A 26,013-nucleotide genomic window follows, 5' to 3' on the forward strand; every position below is an offset into this window, starting at 1 on the left:
AACGTCATAACCAAATGTAGTGGCAACTTCTACGTGACAACCCAGCAGTTTTTGTTTTAATTTGAAAGGTTCAAAACTATTACTTACTACCTCCTCGCCGTGTCGTGTTTTACCTTTACTTCGTGTAGTCACAACTTTGAAAGTGGTTACTAAATGTTTTGCTCGCTTGCTCTAAAAGAATAACCATTATCAGTTTATGATTTTAATAGGGATTATAAAGAAGGCTGAATCCGCTGTGATATTTTCGATCGTCAGTGTACGTCAAGTAGTAGTGAGTACGTCGTCGATACTTCTATAAGCAAGTACAACCAGGAAGGTGGTCGTCGGTCGCCGACACAGAATATTGACATTGTTCGGCGAGGTTGTCGAGGGTGGAAACAATGAGTCGGTAAGTTGCATATGTCTACAAAGTGCGAACTTGCAGGAAACAATGCTTTTACACACGGGCCACGTGTTTTCTTATCAGATATTACACAACGCTTCGTGTGTATTTTCTTCCACATTGATTATGTGTATGATTTTTCGGGATGACATGTAAATGCGGCGTCAATGCCATAGTGAGCGTTCATAATTCATCCAGCTCACAGGTGGCCCGCATGATTATTACACAGGTGGCCACAATAAAAGGCCACCCCGAATTGTGTACATTTACTTGTACTGAAGAGGTGTACAATCTATGTAGATATTGATGCTGCGATATCCAATCCTATCATCCGTGTTTTTCTTTTGTGGTTATTTGGCCAAATATTTGCTTTTGATATTTGTTACATTATTTATGTTTTATGTATTTATGTTTTACATTATTTATGTTACAATTGGTTGTCTTGTCGAACACAAGTATGACTGATTTTCGTCCTTTGTTTCATATTTCTCTCCAATGACAGCGTAAAAGAGGAAAGTCAAAGTTTTTCTCCCCAATGCCCCAAACCGGATGAGTCCGAGGAGCCCCTGGGCACGGCCATGGAGACGGGAGCTGCAAAGGGTCAGTAACTAAAGAACCCTGTTCATTTTATTGTGAAATATTGGTTTGTGTGTCAAAAATTGTCTTTGTCATGTTTAAAACATCCATTATTTGAAAAAAGAAGTCATTTAAAATCACAATATTTGCAAACAAACAAGGCACCTGGGAAATGAGGTGTATATTGGTCTAACTCTTTTGTTTCAAGATGCAAGTGTGAGTAGCGAAGCAGTGGTGGTCACCAGGGAAATGGAAGAAGAAGAGCAACATCTGATGGCGGAAGGTGAAAAGAGAGAGAAGGAAATGATGGCCGAGGTTTGTTGCTAAGTGGACGTTGGGGTCTGTATGGTGACGGACGGGCTTGAATCCATGGTTGGACTCCTTGTGTTTCATCCAAAAGGCCCGTCAGTCGTGGGAGAGAGACTCTCATGAGATGCGCTTCAAAAGACTTCAGCATTTGCTCCAGAAGAGCAACATCTACTCCAAGTTTCTGCTGACGAAGATGGAGCAACAGCAGAACGAGGTACACTGCGCACGTGTGTGTCTTTCTCTCTTACAGTGCAGCGGTTTATCTTTTTAACAAAGTCCTCTTCTTTGTCCTTTTTTTCTAAACACCAGGAGAAACTCAGGAAGGAAAAACTTGAAAAGAAGGCGAAAAAGGTGAGTGTTTATTGTTTTTGATTAAAAAATGATGTCACTGAACAATGTTTGTGTTTTATGTACAGAACACACTCAGCGCTGGGCCTGAAAAAGGTAAGTGAAAAAGTTTGTGTGTTTGTTTAAAGGGGAAGTGCACTTTTTTTAAGTTTTACCCATCATTCCTAATCCTTATGTGAAATATGAACACACATTTCTTTCCCCTTTCTGTGTATTATAAAACAAGGAAAGGAGTTAATATGAGCTAGCTAACAATGCTGTCATTGAGATACACCTATTTCCACTATGAAGCCATTAAAAAAACAACCTCTACCAGCGTTGCATGCTTTGATATCCATAGTTGCCGTATCTGGCCCTATTTCCATGAGTTCCTATTTCCACTACCGCTAAGACAGCTGGGATGGGCAAAAGTTAGTTGTTCCCTTCAAAGTTTGACTGTGTTCCTTCTCAACTAGATCAAAAGAAGAGAAGACGAGATGACTACAAAATTGCAGATGTCATTTCTAAAGACGTACGCGCTCATTTTTTTTGATTCTCTTCTGACGGATTTGAAAGACGGCGTTTTGAAAAAGGAATTCTGCTTGACTTTGACTGCAGGAAATCATGTCACGGGCTAAGAAAGCCAAAGTGGAAGGAGTGGTAAGAATTTCTTTTTGTTTGCAACGCAGCCGATCTGCAATGTGACTTCTTCAATCATGCCAATGTTGAACATTTGACATCAGGAAGGGGCCCCGGCCAAGAAGAAGCTCGACGCCAAGGACATCGAGAGCATGAGCGACTCCAACCAAGACATCAAAAAACGCCTGGCCGAGACGGTGCGAGACAACGCCAAACATCTCCTGGACCCTGGTAGGACGGTGAACGGACAGCCGGTCCCTGCTCAGCAGCCGCAGCTCTTCACGGGCGGGGTCATGAGGTGGTACCAGATCGAGGGCATGGAGTGGCTTCGAGTGAGTAGTGCCAGGGTCACCTTGAACCCCTACCCCTAACCCACTTGGGACTTCCTTTGGCTCAGCTTTGGCTTATATTGCAGACGTGAGGTGAGAAGAAATAAGTTCTTGTAAAACTGGAACGAATCAAGTTTATTTGTGTAACCCTTCATCACAAACGAGCCTCTAGATGATAGACATTAGACCACATCCCTGATCTGAACCCCCATCAGGGGACCTTAGATGGGGTCAAATCCCCCTTCGAAGATGACCAGGCTGCAATGGATGTGGAGAAGTGAACATGTGACAGTTAAATATAAGCAGAGTATAATAGTCCAGGTCCAGGATGTAACGCCATTAGGAGAGTTGGGCGGCCTCTCCTGGACCTGTCAATCCTTCAATGAGCCATTGAAACGATCACGGTAAGCGAGAACTCATCGGTCTTGTGCTCCGTTTTTGACAGATGTTGTGGGAGAACGGCATCAATGGGATTCTGGCTGATGAGATGGGTCTGGGGAAGACTATCCAGTGCATCGGCCACATCGCCATGATGTTAGAAAAGAAAGTGACGGGCCCCTTCCTGGTGGTGGCGCCACTCTCCACTCTGCCCAACTGGATCAATGAGTTTAAGCGCTTTACACCACAGGTGGGTGTATGGGTGGGTGTACGGGTGGGTGTACAGTATGGGTGCTATCACTCGGCGCTATATATATCAATATTGCTTGGTCTCCTCTAGGTGTCTGTGCTTCTCTATCACGGCCCCCAAACGGAGAGGAGCAAACTGCTGAAGCACATGCGAAGACCTCAGGGGCCCCTCAACATGTGTCCTGTTGTCGTCACCTCATTTGAGATCGCCATGATTGACAGGAAATTCCTTCAGGTAACGTCACGGCTTTGTCAGATACAGTCTAGTTCTAGTAGTTCTAGTAAATAAGACATAGTTCTGGTAGTCGTAGTAGTAGGTGTAGGAAAATAAAATGTAGTTCTGGTAGTAGTAGTAAATGTAGGTAATAACCTCTATTACTGTTAGCTGTAGGTAAGAACTGTAATAATAGTAGTAGTAGTAGTAGTAGTAGTATTGGGGGTGGTTAAAGTGTTGGCGGCAGTGGTAATAACAACAACACATAGAGGCATCATCGTGTACAGCAGGGGTCTCAAACTCAATTTACTTGGGGGGCCACTGGAGCTAGGGTCTGGGTGAGACTGGGCCGCATCAGGTTTTCCAAAAAAAAATAAAAAATTTCTACAATAAAAGCTCTGATAAAACATTCCACTGTTCTCAAATATCTTATTTTTTATTTTTCTACACAAAATAAGATGAAAAATAAATAAACAAATCAAGAAAATCAGTTAATCAGTAAAAAATAAATATAATAATAATAATAATAAAAAGTAAAGAAAGCACATATAGTTGGTGGGTAGACAAATGATTTTTTTCATATTAAAATGAACAAAGCATTATTAGAGCCCTGTAGACATGACAAAACACGACTATAGTCACATTTATACTCTTTTTATTTACAACATATTGCGCAACTGCAGGGTCTTGAGACACATGCTAACTCGCAAACTAGACAGCTAGCGACCTAAACGCTAGCCTTCAAGTTATTTCCTTTCAACTTAAATAGCCAAAAACTTACCACTTCCACACGGATAGGGAGGATAACTATTAACAGTTATTTAACCTTTAACATGAACATGAATCAAACGTAATAATTTTTTCTGGGTACATGATACCATACAGCATCCATATAAAAAACTTACCACTTCCACACGGATAGGGAGGATAACTATTAACAGTTATTTAACCTTTAACATGAACATGAATCAAACGTAAGAATTTTTTCTGGGTACATGATACCATACAGCATCCATATAAAAAAACTTACCACTTCCACACGGATAGGGAGGATAACTATTAACAGTTATTTAACCTTTAACATGAACATGAATCAAAGGTAATAATTTTTTCTGGGTACATGATACCATACAGCATCCATATAAAAAACTTACCACTTCCACACGGATAGGGAGGATAACTATTAACAGTTATTTAACCTTTAACATGAACATGAATCAAACGTAATAATTTTTTCTGGGTACATGATACCATACAGCATCCATATAAAAAACTTACCACTTCCACACGGATAGGGAGGATAACTATTAAGTTATTTAACCTTTAACATGAACATGAATCAAAGGTAATAATTTTTTCTGGGTACATGATACCATACAGCATCCATATAAAAAAACTTACCACTTCCACACGGATAGGGAGGATAACTATTAACAGTTATTTAACCTTTAACATGAATCAAAGGTAATAATTTTTTCTGGGTACATGATACCATACAGCATCCATATAAAAAACTTACCACTTCCACACGGATAGGGAGGATAACTATTAACAGTTATTTAACCTTTAACATGAACATGAATCAAAGGTAATAATTTTTTCTGGGTACATGATACCATACAGCATCCATATAAAAAACTTACCACTTCCACACGGATAGGGAGGATAACTATTAACAGTTATTTAACCTTTAACATGAACATGAATCAAAGGTAATCATTTTTTCTGGGTACATGATACCATACAGCATCCATATAAAAAACTTACCACTTCCACACGGATAGGGAGGATAACTATTAACAGTTATTTAACCTTTAACATGAACATGAATCAAACGTAATCATTTTTTCTGGGTACATGATACCATACAGCATCCATATCAAACATTAAACTTTCATATCAAGGCGGGGGGCCTCAAACTAGTGTCCTGCGGGCCACATTTGGCTCGCGTGCCGCATGTTTGAGACCCCTGGTGTACAGTATCATGTGTGGACTCGCTGCTGCATTCTAGTGTGTATTTTAGCGTACAGGCCAGTGTGTGTGTGTATTCACGGATTGTTTTCATAGAGAAGTAGTGTAATAGTATAAAGTAAGTACATTTATCCTACAGACGTGACGTGACCATTTGTTTGCTCATGAGTGTGAATGTTTTGGATCCAGCTGATCTGATGGCCACTAAAGAACTAAAGTCCCATGAGTGTAACGATGGAAGCTGATGTTGGTCTTGTCTCCCAGCGCTGTCAGTGGAAGTACTTGATAGTGGACGAAGGCCACAGGATCAAAAACCTCAACTGCCGCCTGGTGAAGGAGTTGAAGATGCTGCCCACGGACAACAAGCTGCTCCTCACGGGGACGCCACTGCAGAACAACTTGGCTGAGCTCTGGTCCCTTCTGAATTTCCTCCTCCCGGAGGTCTTTGATGACCTGAAGAGGTAAGCTCAACGGTGGCGTGGAACCAATGAATGGACTTCCTCTTCAGTACTTATGTTTCCTGTGCAGCTTTGAGTCGTGGTTCGACATCGACACGCTCGGTGAGGCAGAAAGTGTGGTGGCGGCTGAGCGAGAAGGGAACATCTTGAGTATGTTGCACCAGGTGAGTTCTCGACGATGCTCTCTATTCCGCTCATAGTGTCTTTTGTCTTGCACGCGTTCTGGAGTGACCTTGTTTTCTTCCCAGATTCTCACTCCGTTCTTATTGAGGAGACTGAAAACTGATGTGACACTGGAGATTCCGCCGAAGAAGGAGATCGTTGTTTATGCCCCTCTGACTGACAAACAGGAGGTTTTCTACACTGCCGTGGTCAACAAGACGATAGCCAAAGTTCTTGGTCAGCACAAGGTATCTCCTCGGAACATTCACGCTTCTCCACCTGGTGCTTCTGCAACACCCAAAGGTCACGCTAACACCATGCGGGCATAGAACTCTTCAATGTCCAGGGAATTCATGAAGTGCAACTTGACGACGCCATAACCCTCACAGAAAGCTTTCTGGATCTTCCAGTATCGACACCTATTCCAGCTGCATTTCAAAAACTGTCCGCCTCCGGGAACACCTACTCCGGGCATGCCCATATAAGGGATTGGCCATCCCAAACTTTATTCAGGGCTCACTTCCAAATGCACAAAGCTCATGATCTGAACCTTTGGCATGGTTGGACACCAGAACACCAGAATATGACATTCTAACTACATTTATGGGTCAGAAAAGAGGGACTATAAGTATTTGAGGTGCACAACTATTCAAATTCATGTGCTCCGCAAGGTCCAACTCTAATCTGGAACATCAAAGGGTTTTCTAGTTTTCCATGCAGAAATGTAAATTCTGACATCATAGAAATAAATGCATATTAATGATGAATGAAATGGATAAACATTGACAATGTGATTCTTGACGTGACTCTTCCCAAAGACGCGCTGTGGCAGCAAGATCAATGTTTTGCTATTTAAGTTATTTCTTAAATTCAGTCGTGTTTCTCAGCTCAATAACCCAAAGTTGCACGTGTCAACATGTAGGTAAATATGAGGGAAAAAAAAAAAAGCAAAACAAGAAGGTGTTGGCCGTGTTGATCGCTCTGTCACATTGTGTCTTTGGCAACAATCATGTCTTAATGAAGGTAAAAGTAACCTTGTTAGTCCCTTTTATTCATCATGTATGTCTTTAGTATTGTTTCATGGCCTCATTTTTGCCGTTAACCAAAAAACAATGCTAACCAAGGTTCCACGGCAAAACTAAAAATATCACCTTGGATTTGAGAAGACTACGGTCCCTTGACGGACACACTGACCCACACGGTCAAGGTAGCGTCAACGAAGCTAATTCAGCGTTTGGTTTGCTTTCAGACCGAGGCTCCTGTCGTCTTGACGTCGAGTGGCCGGCCAAAGCGCCGCAATCAGAGAGTGGTAAACTACAGCGAAGAGGAGCGGGACACACCATCCAGCTTGGAAAAACATCTGGAAGCGCTTCAGAAGGAGCAGAGGTCAGAACAAAAGCCATGGCTCATATATCCGTACTGTAGGTCCCCACAACGTCCAGGTCAGACCTTTGGAGGGGGTGTTTGGGACGACCACATGTGTGTCAGTTACTTGAGGTTTCTCCCCCATCCCCCAATTTCAGCTGGTCTCTTGTGCCGGACGTGCAGTGCCCACTGGATGCTCAGATCAACCTAAAAATGCAGAATATTCTCATGCTGCTCAAGAGATGCTGCAACCATCCCTACCTGGTGGAATACCCCCTGGACCCCGCCACTCAGGACTTCAAGGTAGAGCCACATGGAGAATGTTGGCTGGTTGATGACACGGATCTTACCACGGGATTGAAGTGGCTCTGAGAAGTCTTCATCTTGCTTCACATTCATTCAGATTGATGAGCAGCTGGTGCAGAGTTCTGGGAAGTTTCTCGTACTTGACCGACTTCTGCCTGCACTCAAGGAACGAGGACATAAGGTAAGGCGGAGCACCATGGCTCATGTTGCTACGGGTTTTTAGCTTCATTAGCATCATTTCTTTTGGAGCTCTTAATACATAATGATAGATATCAGCTTTTTATCTTCATTAAATACACTAACAGTGGACGTATTTCAGAATGAGTTAATTGTGATTAATGCATTAAAAATGTGATTAATCAGATTTGACCATTTCGATGATTGGACAGCCCTAGTATAAATAGATGCTGGGTATTGAGTGAGTTAAGGACACACACAGGAACATAAGTGTAAATATCATAAAAAAGAGGAATCATGCGGTGTTTTCCATCGGACTGCTGCCTCTGATGCCAAATTGATCAGTGGCGGGCCGCCGCAAATAGACATGTATGGGAAACACTTCTGGTTTATTATAAAACGCTGTCGTTGTTGTTAAGGTTCTACTCTTCAGTCAGATGACTTCCATTTTGGATATTCTGATGGATTATTGCTACCTGCGTGGCTTCCAGTACAGCAGACTGGACGGCAGCATGGCCTATGCCGAGCGGGAAGAAAATGTGAGTAGGAACATCGATGGAGATCATAGCTGGGTGCGGATGGAGTACATCCACTTGTCTAAATACCAAAGTACTCATTCCAATGCCGCCGTCTTTCAGATGACAAAGTTTTCCAAAGACCCGGAGGTTTTCCTTTTCCTTCTTAGCACTCGAGCTGGCGGGCTTGGCATCAACTTGACGGCTGCTGACACCGTCATCATTTTTGACAGCGATTGGGTAGGTGCGGGCCACAGACCTGGATTCCATTTCCCCCTCGGCCATCTCTGTGTGGAGTTTGCATGGGTGGCTTTTCTCCGGGTACTCCGGTTTCCTCCCACGTCCCAAAAACATGTTCGATGTAGGGATGTCCGATATGCCGATATTGTCGATTTCCGATAATAATAATAATACGTAACATGACATACGTGTTGTATAGTAATATACAGTAATATAGTTTTTCATGATCAGGAGAAAAAGTTAAAATTGCCTTCTGACTAAATTATTGAATTGTAGATTAGAAAGCTAAAATAAAAAAATCTATTATCCATTTAACTTTAACAAATTATTAGCTTATGTTATACATAATCACATAGTGGTGGAAAAATGTACTCTTATGTAGTACTTGAATGATCAGGAAATGTTTTACATACTGTATACATTATTCCAAATATTGGATGGGGGAGACAGAAAAATGTTTTGGACTATATAGTTTTATAATTGGAGATTAAATGAAATGAATAGAAAATATTTAGTAAAATAAAAATTCAATTTTTTAGAACATTATTACAATAAAAATGATAATAAAAAAAAAAAAATGTATGTTTGCAGAACCCCCAGGCAGACCTGCAGGCTCAGGACCGCTGTCACCGCATCGGACAAACCCGACCGGTGGTGGTCTACCGTCTGGTCACGGCAAACACCATCGACCAGAAGATCCTGGAGAGGGCGTCGGCCAAGAGGAAGCTGGAACAGATAGTCATCCACAAAAGTGAGCGTCCGCTTCTTTCTTAGATGGATTTCTTTGTTTTACTTTCACTTTCATTCCAGATAAGTTCAAAGGCGGGAGGGCGGACTTGAACCAAAGTAAAAGCTGCATTGACCTGAATGAGCTGATGGAGCTGCTCCAAGCCAGAGGCGCTGAGAAGTAAGACTTGATTTTAGTTTTTTTTTTAAAAACTGATTTTCATACGTTTGTCTCCTTTTTAGGGAAGTGAAAGCATCCAGGGGGAAGGTCATCAGCGATAAAGACCTGGATTTCCTTCTGGACCGCACTGACCTGTTGGGTGAGCATTGAACGTTTGAATGAAGTCGTCCCTCCTTTATCCAATAGCATTCCTTATTATTTTTGTAGTTCCAGCATAGAAAAGCTGTTTACAAATATAATAAATGCTTTTTTCATCATCGACATTTAGATCAAGAAAAGGGAAAGACGAGGAAGGAGAAACTTGGGGTTTTCAGAGTGATGGAGGCCGATGAATCGTCGGCCATCGCCTTGGCTTAAGAAGACCCCCCCCCCCCCACACACTTGGTCATTTGGCTCACACCATCCTTTTAACCCGCCTCCCTGTCCGTCATCACGTCATCACGACCTTGTGACCAAAGGAAGTCATTTAGTGTCGGTGAGGGTTGATGCATGTGTTCACGTTAATATAAAGGTTCTTGGAAGAGTTCTTTTCTGGTTTTGTTCTAATGCAAAGTTCATGTTGACAAGACTCCATGTTCCTCTTGGATGGTTTTATGGAAGAAACACGGCAGCAACTCTTTAGTTTATTTATTACCCGTAATCACAAAAGAGCCTCAAAGGGCTTAACAAGCATGATAGACCACAGACCACATCCCCTGATCTGAACTAGCGACCTAAACGGTAGCCTTCAAGTTATTTCCTTTCAACTTAAATAGCCATAAACTTACCACTTCCACACAGATAGGGAGGATAACTATTAACAGTTATTTAACCTTTAACATGAACATGAATCAAACGTAATGTTTTTTTCTGGGTACATGATACCATACAGCATCCATATAAAAAACTTACCACTTCCACACGGATAGGGAGGATAACTATTAACAGTTATTTAACCTTTAACATGAACATGAATCAAACGTAATAATTTTTTCTGGGTACATGATACCATATAGCATCCATATAAAAAACTTACCACTTCCACACGGATAGGGAGGATAACTATTAACAGTTATTTAACCTTTAACATGAACATGAATCAAACGTAATCATTTTTTCTGGGTACATGATACCATACAGCATCCATATAAAAAACTTACCACTTCCACACGGATAGGGAGGATAACTATTAACAGTTATTTAACCTTTAACATGAATCAAACGTAATAATTTTTTCTGGGTACATGATACCATACAGCATCCATATAAAAAACGTACCACTTCCACACGGATAGGGAGGATAACTATTAAGTTATTTAACCTTTAACATGAACATGAATCAAACGTAATAATTTTTTCTGGGTACATGATACCATACAGCATCCATATAAAAAACTTACCACTTCCACACGGATAGGGAGGATAACTATTAAGTTATTTAACCTTTAACATGAACATTAATCAAACGTAATAATTTTTTCTGGGTACATGATACCATACAGCATCCATATAAAACACTTACCACTTCCACACGGATAGGGAGGATAACTATTAACAGTTATTTAACCTTTAACATGAACATGAATCAAAGGTAATAATTTTTTCTGGGTACATGATACCATACAGCATCCATATAAAAAACGTACCACTTCCACACGGATAGGGAGGATAACTATTAAGTTATTTAACCTTTAACATGAACATGAATCAAACGTAATAATTTTTTCTGGGTACATGATACCATACAGCATCCATATAAAAAACTTACCACTTCCACACGGATAGGGAGGATAACTATTAACAGTTATTTAACCTTTAACATGAACATGAATCAAACGTAATAATTTTTTCTGGGTACATGATACCATACAGCATCCATATAAAAAACTTACCACTTCCACACGGATAGGGAGGATAACTATTAACAGTTATTTAACCTTTAACATGAACATGAATCAAACGTAATAATTTTTTCTGGGTACATGATACCATACAGCATCCATATCAAACTTAAACTTTCATATCAAGGCGGGGGCCTCAAACTAGTGTCCTGCGGGCCATATTTGGCCCTCGGGCCGCTTATTTGAGACCCCTGATCTAGAATAAACGTGTCTCCTGCATCCCTCCTTGAACATTAGATGGTTGCAGTAGAAAGAAACTAAGGAACCTTAGTTGTCAGCATCCTGGCAGAAGGGGCGGGGCTTAATTGAGTGGTTGCATCCGCCATTAAAAAAGAAAGCAGCAGGTTAATAGTAGAAACCCAGCGGTTTCCAGAAGTCATATATAAGTACACACGGTCTATTTAATAAAGTGTTCTTATGGAAGTACAGCCAGAGCTTTTATTTTGGAGCTTCCTCCCGACGTAGCGTAGCGTGTCGTTGAATGACGGGCGTGGTCGCCACTGGACAGGTGTATTCATGATGCAAAGGAAGGCGTGTCTTTTGTTGGAAGCGAACGGCCGGCTGATAGCATGGAGCGTCTCAAGCTAGTCCTGCAGTATTTCCAGTCCAACTCGGAGTCCATCTCCAACGGGATCTGCGTGGTCCTGGCCTTGGTGAGCGTGAAGCTTTACACCAGCCTGGACTTCAACTGTCCCTGTCTTCCTCGCTACAACAAAGTCTACTCTCTCGGGGTGATGGTGGTCCCGCCCGTCATCCTCTTCTTCCTGGGGGTCCTGGTCAACCGACACACGGCCGTCATGATGGAGGAGTGGATGAGGCCGGTCGGGAAGAGGTCCAAAAACCCAGCTGTGGTCAAGTAAGTCCACTGTTGTCACAAGAGGATATTTTTTACAAATACAATCAACCCTCAAAAATGAATTTTTATGCTGATATCAGGCCCATAATGCAGCTTATTTTTACACAAAGCCATGTAACCCGTTTGTTTTTCCACAGATATTTATTCTCAGCCATGATCCAGCGGGCCTTTCTGGCACCGATGGTGTGGATCCTGGTCACGTTGCTGGATGGGAAAATATTCATCTGTGCCTTCAGTGTGAGTGTGGATCCTTCACTCTTCTCAGGTGAAACAATTAGCTAATTGTTCTCATTATTCTAATTATTCTAACACTAACACGTTCCAAAAACATGCTAGGTTAATTAGCCACTCCAAATTGTCCATAGGTATGAATGTGAGTGTGAATGGTTGTTTGTCTATATGTGCCCTGGGATTGGCTGGCCACCAGTCCAGGGTGTACCCCGCCTCTCCCCCAAGACACCCCCTGCGACCCTCGTGAGGAAAAACCAGTAGAAAATGAATGAATGGTTTCATAATTGTACCTTTTGAGTGTTAAGTTGGTGTGTGATGAGTTTAGCGTTCTTTGTAAGAACACTTACACATTCCAAAAACATGCTAGGTTAATTAGCCACTCCAAATTGTCCATAGGTATGAATGTGAGTGTGAATGGTTGTTTGTCTATATGTGCTCTGTGATTGGCTGGCTACCAGTCCAGGGTGTACCCCGCCTCTCCCCCAAGACAGCTGGGATAGAATGAATGAATTATCTACAATTGGGTGTAATAGGTGACTATAGGGGTGTTAGTTCATGGCTCGAGGGCTCTAATAATGTCAACAACTGTATTCAGAAGGCCATAAGCAGGTTTTCTATGCTGTAATTATGAAAAGATTCCATTTCTTTTTGCGGACACAAAGAGTCTGTGTTGTCTTCCCGCAGGTTTGCCCAACAACACGGGACTGGATGCTGTCAGAATCCTGGCCAAAGTTCCCTGCAAGGAGGACGTCATCTTCAGGAACAGCTCTTTCCATAAAGCCGTTTCTCGTTATGTCCGCTGCTATTCACAGGTAACGGACACTGCAGCTGCCGCATCCTTTTCATGGCAACTTTATCGGAACAGAGAGAATAGAATGCAAGGTCCACCAAGTGTCCCACATAGTTCGTGAAGGTCACACGGCATCGAGGTGACAAAGACAACGCAAACATTCATTCATTTTCTACGTGCAGACCAGCTAACGTCATGCATTGTAAAAGTGGAGAATGTTAAAGTTCCTCCAAATTGTTCTGAAAGTTCATAAGAATGAATCATTTCCTAATAACCAAAAAATGAACTAATGCTAATTCTGAGTGTTCCGTTGTGTGTGAAGGCCGTGGGCTGGTCCGTCCTCCTTTTCTTCATCGTATTGGGAGCACTGGGACGCCTCCTCAAGCCTTGTTTGGACGACCAGGCCACCTTCCTGCAGACGCGCTACTGGAGCAGCTACCTGGACGTGGAGCAGAAGCTCTTCGATGAAACGTGTGTCCTCCATGCTCGAGACTTTGCCCAAAAATGTGTTGTGCAGTTCTTCCAGGACGTGAAGGAGAACATGGACCTCTGTCTCCCGCATCCGCACGTCATTCAACACTTTGCACAGGAGTCAGACCAGGACCAGGACCAGGACGAGCGGCTTCATGGAATAACAAAGCAGGAGCAGGTGGATCAACTTCTCCAAAAATGGTACTTCAGCAAACCCGAACTGGACATCACCAAAACCTACAAATCCAGAATGAGCGCTACGTGGAAGCAAGGGCGGGAGAGCTTCTTATCTTCTAATGTATAGACCTCAGAAAGACCTCATTTATAACCTTGTCAAACATTCTTAGAGCCCTCTAGACAAGAAATAACACCCCTATAGTCACCTTTACACTCCTATTACGCAATATAGTAGACATCATCAAAACAAATAAATAAGACTTACATGTGTGTGCTATAAATATGTCTCCCTCAGGGAGCGGAGTGGTAGGCGAACAGGAAGTGATGTCGAGGGTCAGAGTTGAGTTTTATTTTTATTAGGGATTATCGTGCCTGTTATGAGGTCATTCAAACCTGCAATAAAAGCCTGTTGTTGCGGCGATCACATGACAGTAACATTACTGACACCTAGTGACCAGTGTAGAATACTACATGAATACATTATATTTGTAGTTCACTTCATTTAGTATTTTTATGTTTAGAAATTATTAATTTGGGCAAAAAATCTGCTTAAATATGCCGCTTTTTTAACCAATAATATTCAACATTTGAAAAACCACAAAACCACCTACTATATGATACTGTAATATAATATACTATGGTATACATTATCTTAGAATATTTATATTATTTATTTATTATTTATTCTTGTCAAGTTGGGATTTTTTTTCTTATTTCTTCATAATATTTTGACTTTATTCTCATAAAATTTTGTTATTTCTTTTTTTAATTTCGTTCCCATAATATTTTGACTTTATTTTCGTAACCTTTCTGCCGCCCAATTTGAACTTTATTTGTTGGTTTATATCATTTTTTGACTGTTAAAGAAACCTGAAAATGACCACAATTTCTGTTCAAATGTTGACATTTTTTTTTACAAATATTTTTTGTTCATTTATATTTTTCTAATGTTTTTTTTGGGGGGGGGGGCAGCCATGTGTGTTTGCATGGCAGAGCAAATGATTTGAATAGGTTTGGCTGCGCGCTAAGACGTCGGTGTTGCCGGGACGGAAAGATGCAAAGTGGCATTTGAAACTCGAGTCAACGTTTGTGCTTTACTATTCTGGTGGCCATGGCAACCGAATGAGATCTGCATGCGGGTTCAATATTTTTCCATGTCAATATTCCCGATATACTATATATTTCCCAACACGTCTGTTTGAACGGCACAACGGTGAGCACATCTCAACAGCTAAGAGCCTGGTAGCGATGCAGCGGTCCTTCACGATATTTCTATTAGTTCTATTAGTTTCTATTAGTTCTATATTTCTCACTATATTGTTCTTTTCCATCAATAATTCATAATATTTTGTATTGTTGTCATTATGCGTCAACACGTTAGGTTACATGATTTTTATACTACGTGGAGCTTGAGCCAAGCTTACATGCCACGACTGAGATCGAGTGAAAAAAGTTCTCCTCTCATTCTGTGTGGAAGTGGTACATTTTTGGCTTATTTTATCCTTCTTCTCTACTCTGTTTGAAAAACTTTATTAAGTGTAGAAGTAAATTGGCTCTGTGGTGATCCTGTAGCCTGGGTTATGTGATAATAGGAGAATAATAGGAGTGGAAAAGGCTATAGGGGTGTTATTTCATGTCTACACATCTCTAATAATATTAAAAGTTATATTTAGAAAGTCAGAAATAGTTTTTTTTACTCTCTAAGTATGGAAATATTCCATATATTAACCAATTCACTCCCAGCTATTTTTCAGTAGCGGCCATTTTGGAAAGATTTGACTGCTCTTTCAAGGCACACAGAATATTGTGTTTTATGGCAATATCAATACGGACTACCCCCCCCCCCCCCCCACAAAAAAAAAAAAATTACACTCCTGTCTTCCATCTCCTGTCTTGCCCTTTTTTCCGTTCTTTAGTCATCAACAGTAAAATATAAATAAGTTTCAGGAAAATATCAGTTCCTGACTAAAGAAGCTTTTTGTAAAAAGATACATAAGCATAACTTTCACTTTGCTACAAATATTTTTTGCTTTTGTGACAGATCTAACATCCAAAACTATACCAACATTTACATCAAAAATATTTATTTACAAATATGACACCATGAACCATGTACAATTTTCACATTCATTCATTGGGGGGGCTGGAGCCTATCCCAGCTGTCTTTTGGGCGAGAGGCGGGGTGGGGTACACCCTGGACTGGTGGCCAGCCAATCACAGGGTACATATAGACAAACAACCATTCACACTCACATTCATACCTATGGACAATTTGGAGTGGCTAATTAACCTAGCATGTTTTTGGAATGTGGGAGGGAGTACCCGGAGAAAACCCACGCATGCACGGGGAGAACATGCAAACTCCACACAGAGATGGCCGTGGGTGGGAAAGACAAAATAAGAAGCCAAAAAGTTACCACTTCCACACAAAATAGGAGGAAAACTCATTCATTCATTCATTCATTTTTGACCGCTTTTCCTCACGAGGGTTGCGGGGGTGCTGGAGCCTATCCTAGCTGTCTTTTGGGCGAGAGGCGGGGTACACCCTGGACTGGTGGCCAGCCAATCACAGGGCACATATAGACAAACAACCATTCACACTCACATTCATACCTATGGAATGTTTTTGGAATGTGGGAGGAAAGCGGAGTACCCGGAGAAAACCCACGCATGCACGGGGAGAACATGCAAACTCCACACAGAGATGGCCGAGGGTGGGAAAGACAAAATAAAAAGCCAAAAAATTACCACTTCCACACAAAATAGGAGGAAAACTCATTCATTTTCGACCGCTTTTCCTCACGAGGGTTGCGGGGGTGCTGGAGCCTATCCCAGCTGTCTTCGGGGCGAGAGGCGGGGTCCACCCTGGACTGGTGGCCAGCCAGCCAATCACAGGGCACATATAGACAAACAACCATTCACACTCACATTCATACCTATGGACAATTTGGAGTGGCTAATTAACCTAGCATGTTTTTGGAATGTGGGAGGAAACCGGAGTACCCGGAAAAAAGCCACGCATGCACGGGGAGAACATGCAAACTCCACACAGAGATGGCGGAGAATGGAATTGAACCCTGGTGCTCCTAGCTGTGAGGTCTGCGCGCTAACCACTCGACCGCCGTGCCCAATTGTCACATTTCGAGGTGAATGATGCGTGCGTGCGTTAACTGCACACTATACTCCTAAACGCGCCTCACTTCCTCCTTCCTGTCATGTGTCACCTTCCCTTCACTTCATCTGGCATCAAATGCACTACTGCCACCTTGTGGCCGTTTTTATGGCTTAAAAGTCAGGCGTTTGAATGCGGATGATAAAAAAGTATGTTTTTTTTTTTTTTTTCTTCTGCATTTGCATCGCGAATGGACGCTTATTATGTGTTGCTTGTTATTTTCAATGACTTTTTATTAGATTTGCAGAAATTGGCAGCAATCATTCAACTTTGCATGAACACAATGTGGACCAGTTGCATTTTTAACTGCAAAATCTGTGAAAATTAAACACAAAAACATGTGTGACTAATCACAAAACGTTGAAATCAAATTTTCTAAATTTATCCGGATTGCTGTGGATAAGATTTAATGTTAATAAATAGAATATTTCCAGAGTTAGAGCGTAGAAAAACATTTATGACTTTGTAAATACATTACATTAGAGCCATGTAGACATGAAATAACACCCCTATAGTCTTTTTTTTTTTTTTCCGTGAGAACATTTGAACGGTCGCGTTTGTCACGATTCTGTCCTGCCACACCCTTCTGGTGTTTCTGTGACACCTGGAACCAATCTGCCACCCGGCAGCTTCCATTGTGCTTCCGTGTGGTGAGGATTTATTCTCACCTCAGTTTGTTGACTTTGTTTCTTGCTTTGTTTTCTGGCCAGCTCAGTTTTTCTTCCTGTTTCGTCTGTTTTTCATCACTCGTGACGCTCATTGCTGCTCCTTGGGCACGGGTGTGTTTGCGCATGTTTTCACTTGCAGATCAAGTTTCCCTCCTTTTTTCCACTGGGGAGGAAACCAGAGGGCAGGTCTTAGCGGTGAGTCACCACCGGTGCCCACACGGCTCACGAACGAACGACAAGAACTAGTTCCCAGTTGTTGAGGTCCACACCGAGATGTGCTTTTATTCCCAGCTGGAAGCGTGAAAGGGATCAGCGAGACTGAGTCGCAGGACGGCGCACGTTTGTAAGACAGCATGACTGACTTTCTTGTTGTCTTCTAAAATGACACGTGTGTGTGTGTGTGTGTGTGTGTGTGTGTGTGTTGTCTGGACTGACTACAAACCACAAACCACATGACCTTTTTTCATGTCTCCGTCTTTCTGTGTTCTTCTCTTGATAGCTTACCAACATGGCCGCTTATGCCCTCGTCACAGAGAACTTTAAGTTTGCTTCTCTCTTCTTCAAGAGTAAAGATGTGATGATCTTTAACGGTCTCATCGCTCTGGGAACTGTGGCCAGCCAGACCGCTTACAACGTTTTTGCCTTTGATTGTCCGTGCTCCCCAGGGAGGAACTACTACTACGGCCTGGCTGCCATTGGCGTTCCAGCCTTGGCGTTTTTCATTGTGGGAATCGTACTGAACAAGAGAACCTGGGACCTGGTGTCGGAGTTCCGACTCAGAAAGTTCCGCAAGCTGTCCGCGGCAGCGGGATCCGCGGTGTTGGGAAGTATTTTGGGTCGAGCTGTGGTGGCGCCGCTGACATGGAGCGTTCTCTCCCTGCTGCAGGGTCTGGCGTACACGTGTGCTTTAAGTCAGTTTACTGATCCCAGGACAGTGGAGGGCTTCCCCACGGATCAGGACTCGGACATCATGGCAAAGTTCCCCTGCAAGGAAAGTCTTCCAGAAGAGCTGCAAGGCTTCTGGCCAGAAATTAACCGGCGTCTCAAATACGAGTCACAGGTAGGGGAAAACCTCCTACTCTGCCATTTTCTTTCCCACCCAAACCAACGTAAGGACCAACGTATGGACCAACGTATGGACCAACGTATGGACCAACGTATGGACCAACGTAAGGACCAACATATGGACCAACGTATGGACCAACGTATGGACCAACGTATGGACCAACGTATGGACCAACGTAAGGACCAACGTAAGGACCAACGTATGGACCAACGTATGGACCAACGTATGGACCAACGTATGGACCAACGTAAGGACCAACGTATGGACCAACGTATGGACCAACGTATGGACCAACGTATGGACCAACGTAAGGACCAACGTAAGGACCAACGTATGGACCAACGTATGGACCAACGTATGGACCAACGTATGGACCAACGTATGGACCAACGTATGGACCAACGTATGGACCAACGTATGGACCAACGTATGGACCAACGTATGGACCAACGTAAGGACCAACGTATGGACCAACGTATGGACCAACGTATGGACCAACGTATGGACCAACGTATGGACCAACGTAAGGACCAACGTATGGACCAACGTAAGGACCAACGTATGGACCAACGTATGGACCAACGTATGGACCAACGTATGGACCAACGTATGGACCAACGTAAGGACCAACGTATGGACCAACGTAAGGACCAACGTAGTCGCCACCGAGCGGGCTTCATCAGGTCATGCTCGTAGACCACATTGGTCATCCGTGCCATTATTGCACGGTTATTGCACTTGTTTATGTTTACATGTTATTTCGCCTCAGGTTTATTGCACAGTTATTGCACTTGTTTATGTTTACATGTTGATTCGCCTCAGGTTTATTGCACAGTTATTGCACTTGTTTATGTTCACATGTTGATCCGCCGAAGGTTTATTGCACGGTTATTGCACTTGTTTATGTTTACATGTTGATTCGCCTCAGGTTTATTGCACGGTTATTGCACTTGTTTATGTTTACATCTTGATCCGCCGAAGGTTTATTGCACGGTTATTGCACTTGTTTATGTTTACATGTTGATTGGCCTCAGGTTTATTGCACGGTTATTGCACTTGTTTATGTTTACATGTTGATTCGCCTCAGGTTTATTGCACGGTTATTGCACTTGTTTATGTTTACATCTTGATCCGCCGAAGGTTTATTGCACGGTTATTGCACTTGTTTATGTTTACATGTTGATTGGCCTCAGGTTTATTGCACGGTTATTGCACTTGTTTATTGCATGGTTATTGCACAGGATTTTTGGAGCAGTTTATATACAAACTGATAAAGAAGGCAGGCTCCGTCCTGGGATGTCCTCTAGAAAAGGTGGAGGAGGATGACAACCAAGCCGTCCTCCTTGATGACCAAGTGAACAAAGACCCCCCCCCCCCCCCCCCCCCCAACACACTGACTGCACTAAGGAGCATCAGTGACAGGATGAAACATCCCAAGTGTGTGAAGGAGATACTGCAGGGCCTTCCTTCCTTCCTTCCTTCCTTCCTTCCTGCAGCTGGCAGACTCCATCATAAAAACTTCTCCAAATATTCTGTACAATAACCGTGACGTTACCGTGCAATAAACCCGACACTTGATCAACGTTACCGTGCAATAAACCCGACACTTGATCAACGTTACCGTGCAATAAACCCGACACTTGATCAACGTTACCGTGCAATAAACCCGACACTTGATCAATACTAATATAATTTACTATACTAATATACTAATATCATTTACTATACTAATATACTAATATCATGTACTATACTAATATACTAATATCATGTACTATACTAATATACTAATATCATTTACTCTACTAATATACTAATATCATGTACTATACTAATATACTAATATCATTTACTACTAATATACTAATATCATTTACTATACTAATATACTAATATCATTTACTACTAATATACTAATATCATTTACTATACTAATATACTAATATCATTTACTATACTAATATACTAATATCATTTACTATACTAATATACCAATATCATGTACTATACTAAGATACTAATATCATGTACTATACTAATATACTAATATCATTTACTATACTAATATACCAATATCATGTACTATACTAAGATACTAATATCATGTACTATACTAATATACTAATATCATATACTATACTAATATACTAATATCATTTACTACTAATATACTAATATCATTTACTACTAATATACTAATATCATTTACTATACTAATATACTAATATCATTTACTATACTAATATACTAATATCATTTACTATACTAATATACTAATATCATTTACTACTAATATACTAATATCATTTACTATACTAATATACCAATATCATGTACTATACTAAGATACTAATATCATGTACTATACTAATATACTAATATCATATACTATACTAATATACTAATATCATTTACTACTAATATACTAATATCATGTACTATACTAATATACTAATATCATTTACTACTAATATACAAATATCATGTACTATACTAATATACTAATATCATGTACTATACTAATATACTAATATCATTTACTACTAATATACTAATATCATGTACTATACTAATATACTAATATCATTTACTACTAATATACTAATATCATTTACTATACTAATATACTAATATCATGTACTATACTAATATACTAATATCATTTACTACTAATATACTAATATCATTTACTACTAATATACTAATATCATTTACTATACTAATATACTAATATCATTTACTACTAATATACTAATATCATTTACTACACTAATATACTAATATCATTTACTATACTAATATACTAATATCATGTACTATACTAATATACTAATATCATTTACTACTAATATACTAATATCATTTACTATACTAATATACTAATATCATTTACTATACTAATATACTAATATCATTTACTATACTAATATACTAATATCATGTACTATACTAATATACTAATATCATTTACTACTAATATACTAATATCATTTACTATACTAATATACTAATATCATTTACTATACTAATATACTAATATCATTTACTACACTAATATACTAATATCATTTACTATACTAATATACTAATATCATGTACTATACTAATATACTAATATCATTTACTACTAATATACTAATATCATTTACTACTAATATACTAATATCATTTACTACTAATATACTAATATCATTTACTATACTAATATACTAATATCATTTACTACTAATATGCTAATATCATTTACTACACTAATATACTAATATCATTTACTATACTAATATACTAATATCATGTACTATACTAATATACTAATATCATTTACTACTAATATACTAATATCATGTACTATACTAATATACTAATATCATTTACTATACTAATATACTAATATCATGTACTATACTAATATACTAATATCATTTACTACTAATATACTAATATCATGTACTATACTAATATACTAATATCATTTACTCTACTAATATACTAATATCATTTACTACTAATATACTAATATCATTTACTATACTAATATACTAATATCATTTACTACTAATATACTAATATCATTTACTACTAATATACTAATATCATTTACTACTAATATACTAATATCATTTACTATACTAATATACTAATATCATTTACTATACTAATATACTAATATCATGTACTATACTAATATACTAATATCATGTACTATACTAATATACTAATATCATGTACTATACTAATATACTAATATCATGTACTATACTAATATACTAATATCATGTACTATACTAATATACTAATATCATTTACTACTAATATACTAATATCATTTACTATACTAATATACTAATATCATGTACTATACTAATATACTAATATCATGTACTATACTAATATACTAATATCATGTACTATACTAATATACCAATATCATTTACTACTAATATACTAATATCATTTACTATACTAATATACTAATATCATTTACTACTAATATACTAATATCATGTACTATACTAATATACTAATATCATGTACTATACTAATATACTAATATCATGTACTATACTAATATACTAATATCATTTACTCTACTAATATACTAATATCATGTACTATACTAATATACTAATATCATTTACTACTAATATACTAATATCATGTGCTATACTAATATACTAATATCATGTACTATACTAATATACTAATATCATTTACTACTAATATACTAATATCATTTACTCTACGTTTGCTGCTGTAAACCTGAAAGACAAGGTAGCAAGGCTAGAAGTTTAGGGCAGGGTCCAAGTACTTCCATCATGGTGTAGATGGAAGAGAAACGGAGAAGGAGGAGTTGGAGAAGGTAAGAAGGTCCTGGAGGTAGTGTCAGATAGGGTGATGAGTCTGAAGATAAAATCGAAATCCAAGGTGTGATGTTCAATGTAGTTAGTGGGTATGCCCCACAAGTAGATGGGAGAAATCCTGGCTGGACCTGGATGAAGCCATGACAACTCATCCCTGGAATGGATGTTGGTGCAGGAAACAGAGATGATGGAGAGGTGATGGGCAGGTTTGCTATTCAGGAGAGGAACACAGAAGGACAGATGGTGGTGGACTTTGCCAAAAGGATGGAAATGGCTGGAGTGAATACGTTCTTCCAGAAGATAGAGGAACATAGGGTGACCTATAAGAGTGGAGGTAGGAGTAGGTGCAGGACATGTATGAGGTCTGTAAGATGTGTCTGAAGCATTGCCTGACCATGAAGATATGAAAAAGAGAATAGAATGATGATGATTTTAATCATAAAAGGTACACCTGGCAGGTTTTCCTGGATCACAGCCTTGTTTCTGGTCGTGTTCATATCTTTGTAAATAATCGTCATGGTGATGATGCGATGATGGTAACATTGGAGGTTCGGTCCGACAGACCATCTCCTATGGATACATTTCAAAGAACGTGTCGTCCTTTTTTGCCTTTTGGCAGCATGAAAGTGTTTAGTCCCAACTGAGGATGTCATCGCTGCAATCATGCCCTCAAATGCCCCATAAAAAGGTGTGAAAAGACAACATGGCAACATGATGATCAACTCATCAACACACCCTGAGCAAATATGTGCAACATTTGTTTTTGTTTTGTGTAAACATTTGATTGTACCCAAGACATCAAGTTGTCTAGCACTTGTGCATAAGGCGTGGTTGTCCCTCCTAGGGTTAGCAACGTGGGACTCTAGAATTTTTTTTAGAAAAAAAAAAAGAGAGGACAAATTAGGGACCGGTGTGGGTGGCTATGGCAACAAAGGCAAAACAGGAAGTCCAATACAAAATAAGAGCGTCCAAAACGGAAACCAAAGCCCAGACAGGGAACATAGACAAACTGTCACACAGGAACCCACGCTGGGCGTGACAATATAGCAGTCATCAGTGAAAGGATCACTGCAAAAAAAAAAAAAAAGAACTCGGAGTGGGCTTCTGTATCACAGACATTATAAACATCCGGCAGCAGCACGACATTTTGTCACTGAACAAAGTTGACGATCTACCCCGAGAAGCATTTGCATCCCTGATGACGTTACTTCTGGAGATGACGCTTTGCTACGATGAGTCGGCCATGGCTGCCATCATGAACTATAATAAATAAATAATAACATCATAAATAAATACATAAATACACTGTACAATATAACAATATATAACACATTTCAGCAAAGTCATTTTCAGGACAGCTTTGTTGAAGAACATGGTGGACCAGGACTTCCTGTGTTATTATTCAAAATAAGAGCGTCCTGAAATGAACTGAGGATTGTTTTGTGTTTTTTCCAGCTGGTAGGCTGGATGGTGTTGGCCGGGATGTCTCTGACGGTGCTCCTGGTCATGTGCACCAAGCGATGCTTCTCCCCCCTTGGCTACCACCAGGAAGAATACTGGTCCACGTATCGCTCCAGAGAAAAGGACCTCTTTCAGCGCACAGCAGACGTGCACGCCAACATCCTCGCTGCAAAACACGTCAAGGACTTCTTTGGTTTCGTGGCTTTGGGGAAGGAGGAGAAGGAACAAATGGCCGAACACCAGGAAGCCACCAGTCCCATTTGTAGCAGAGAGTGGAACAGAGTGACGGGCGTCTACCTCTACAGGGAGAAGAACGGTCTACCGCTCTACAGCAGGCTCAATAAATGGGCCACGTATGGCCAGGAGGACAAAGTGGACGCGCTTGATAAAGAAATGGAGGTGTTTATTACTTAGCATCGTCCAGACGTGCATTTTCATTGTGGGTATAAAGTACTTGATTTAAATGTCCCAACTTGAAGGTTGCTGGTTCCATCCTCCGCTGTCTTGGTTATCGTCCAGCCAAACGCTGTAAAAGGAATATTTTCATAGTTACAGAAATGAAAACCTGTTTGACTTTCTAAATACATTTTTTAAACATTATTAGAGGCCTGCAGACATGAAGTAGTAGTATTCTTTGTTTACATCGCATTGCGCAACTCTCAACTCAACTCTTGCTGTAGCGACTCCAGACGGCTGCTAGCAGGCTAAGCAGCTAGCCGCCAATTAAAAAAAAAACGTCAGCACTTCCACACGGACGGGAGGAGAATTTGACTAATAATAACTGACTAATAATGCTACCACAAAAAGAGTGATCATTTCTTAATTCATTTCTGAAAAATTGCAATATTGCAAGGCATCCCGTCCTACTGGAAACATATATTTGGTTTTCGTACGTTTGGATGTTTGTCATGCCTTTTTTAAATGGATGAATGCCAAAAACGGACAAAACTTGTGTCTCTGCTGTCAAGATCAGTTGCAAGTTGAAGCGTTTTGATCATTTTACCCAAAGTATTGCAGCTTATTTTGGATGTACACTGTATTTTTTTTACAAGCATTTGTATAGTTGTATCTATTTTTATTGCTCTTTTATTTGGATTGTTCACTGTACAATATTTCTACTTTTACTTTGTAGCTTTGTACTGTCTCCAGGGACAATGGGTGAAAAATAGCCTTTTGTTTATTTATGGTGCATTTGCAATTAGCAATGCTAATTAATGTACACTGTGCCTTTTCAAATAAACTAATAAAAATAAATAAATATTGGACCACTATTCATTTATTGCTTTAACTGTGCCAAAATCAGGACAATGTAAATACTTAACACAATGTATAATATGTATAATATGAAAAAACTTTCCACTTTGGACACCCCTAAA

The 26,013-nt window shown here is 40.0% G+C and overlaps 3 protein-coding genes across 3 annotated transcripts; all 3 read left to right on the forward strand.

The window, feature by feature from the left end:
- Positions 1–90: 90 nt before the first annotated feature.
- Positions 91–10,021, forward strand: hells (helicase, lymphoid specific). The gene is made up of 23 exons (XM_078795967.1): positions 91–388; positions 885–982; positions 1,167–1,273; positions 1,359–1,481; positions 1,577–1,618; positions 1,684–1,711; positions 2,071–2,126; positions 2,213–2,254; positions 2,338–2,565; positions 3,008–3,190; positions 3,281–3,424; positions 5,639–5,835; positions 5,903–5,996; positions 6,081–6,242; positions 7,244–7,380; positions 7,518–7,662; positions 7,763–7,846; positions 8,262–8,381; positions 8,481–8,597; positions 9,189–9,348; positions 9,408–9,504; positions 9,567–9,643; positions 9,773–10,021. The coding sequence occupies exons 1-23, from the start codon at positions 381–383 to the stop codon at positions 9,859–9,861; spliced, it is 2,538 nt and encodes an 845-aa protein (XP_078652093.1). The 5' UTR covers positions 91–380; the 3' UTR covers positions 9,862–10,021.
- A 1,861-nt stretch (positions 10,022–11,882) lies between these two features.
- On the forward strand, positions 11,883–14,036 carry calhm3 (calcium homeostasis modulator 3). The gene is made up of 4 exons (XM_058077223.2): positions 11,883–12,240; positions 12,378–12,505; positions 13,156–13,283; positions 13,584–14,036. The coding sequence occupies exons 1-4, from the start codon at positions 11,954–11,956 to the stop codon at positions 14,034–14,036; spliced, it is 996 nt and encodes a 331-aa protein (XP_057933206.2). The 5' UTR covers positions 11,883–11,953.
- A 3,782-nt stretch (positions 14,037–17,818) lies between these two features.
- LOC131132045 (calcium homeostasis modulator protein 2-like) lies at positions 17,819–25,896 on the forward strand. The gene is made up of 4 exons (XM_058077224.2): positions 17,819–17,944; positions 18,041–18,092; positions 18,249–18,809; positions 24,632–25,896. The coding sequence occupies exons 3-4, from the start codon at positions 18,258–18,260 to the stop codon at positions 25,049–25,051; spliced, it is 972 nt and encodes a 323-aa protein (XP_057933207.2). The 5' UTR covers positions 17,819–17,944; positions 18,041–18,092; positions 18,249–18,257; the 3' UTR covers positions 25,052–25,896.
- Positions 25,897–26,013: the final 117 nt, after the last annotated feature.

Source organism: Doryrhamphus excisus, linkage group LG14 (genome assembly GCF_037039965.1).
Source record: "Doryrhamphus excisus strain RoL-2023G ecotype Guam linkage group LG14, RoL_Dexc_Guam_v1.1, whole genome shotgun sequence".
NCBI classification, from domain to species: domain Eukaryota; kingdom Metazoa; phylum Chordata; class Actinopteri; order Syngnathiformes; family Syngnathidae; genus Doryrhamphus; species Doryrhamphus excisus.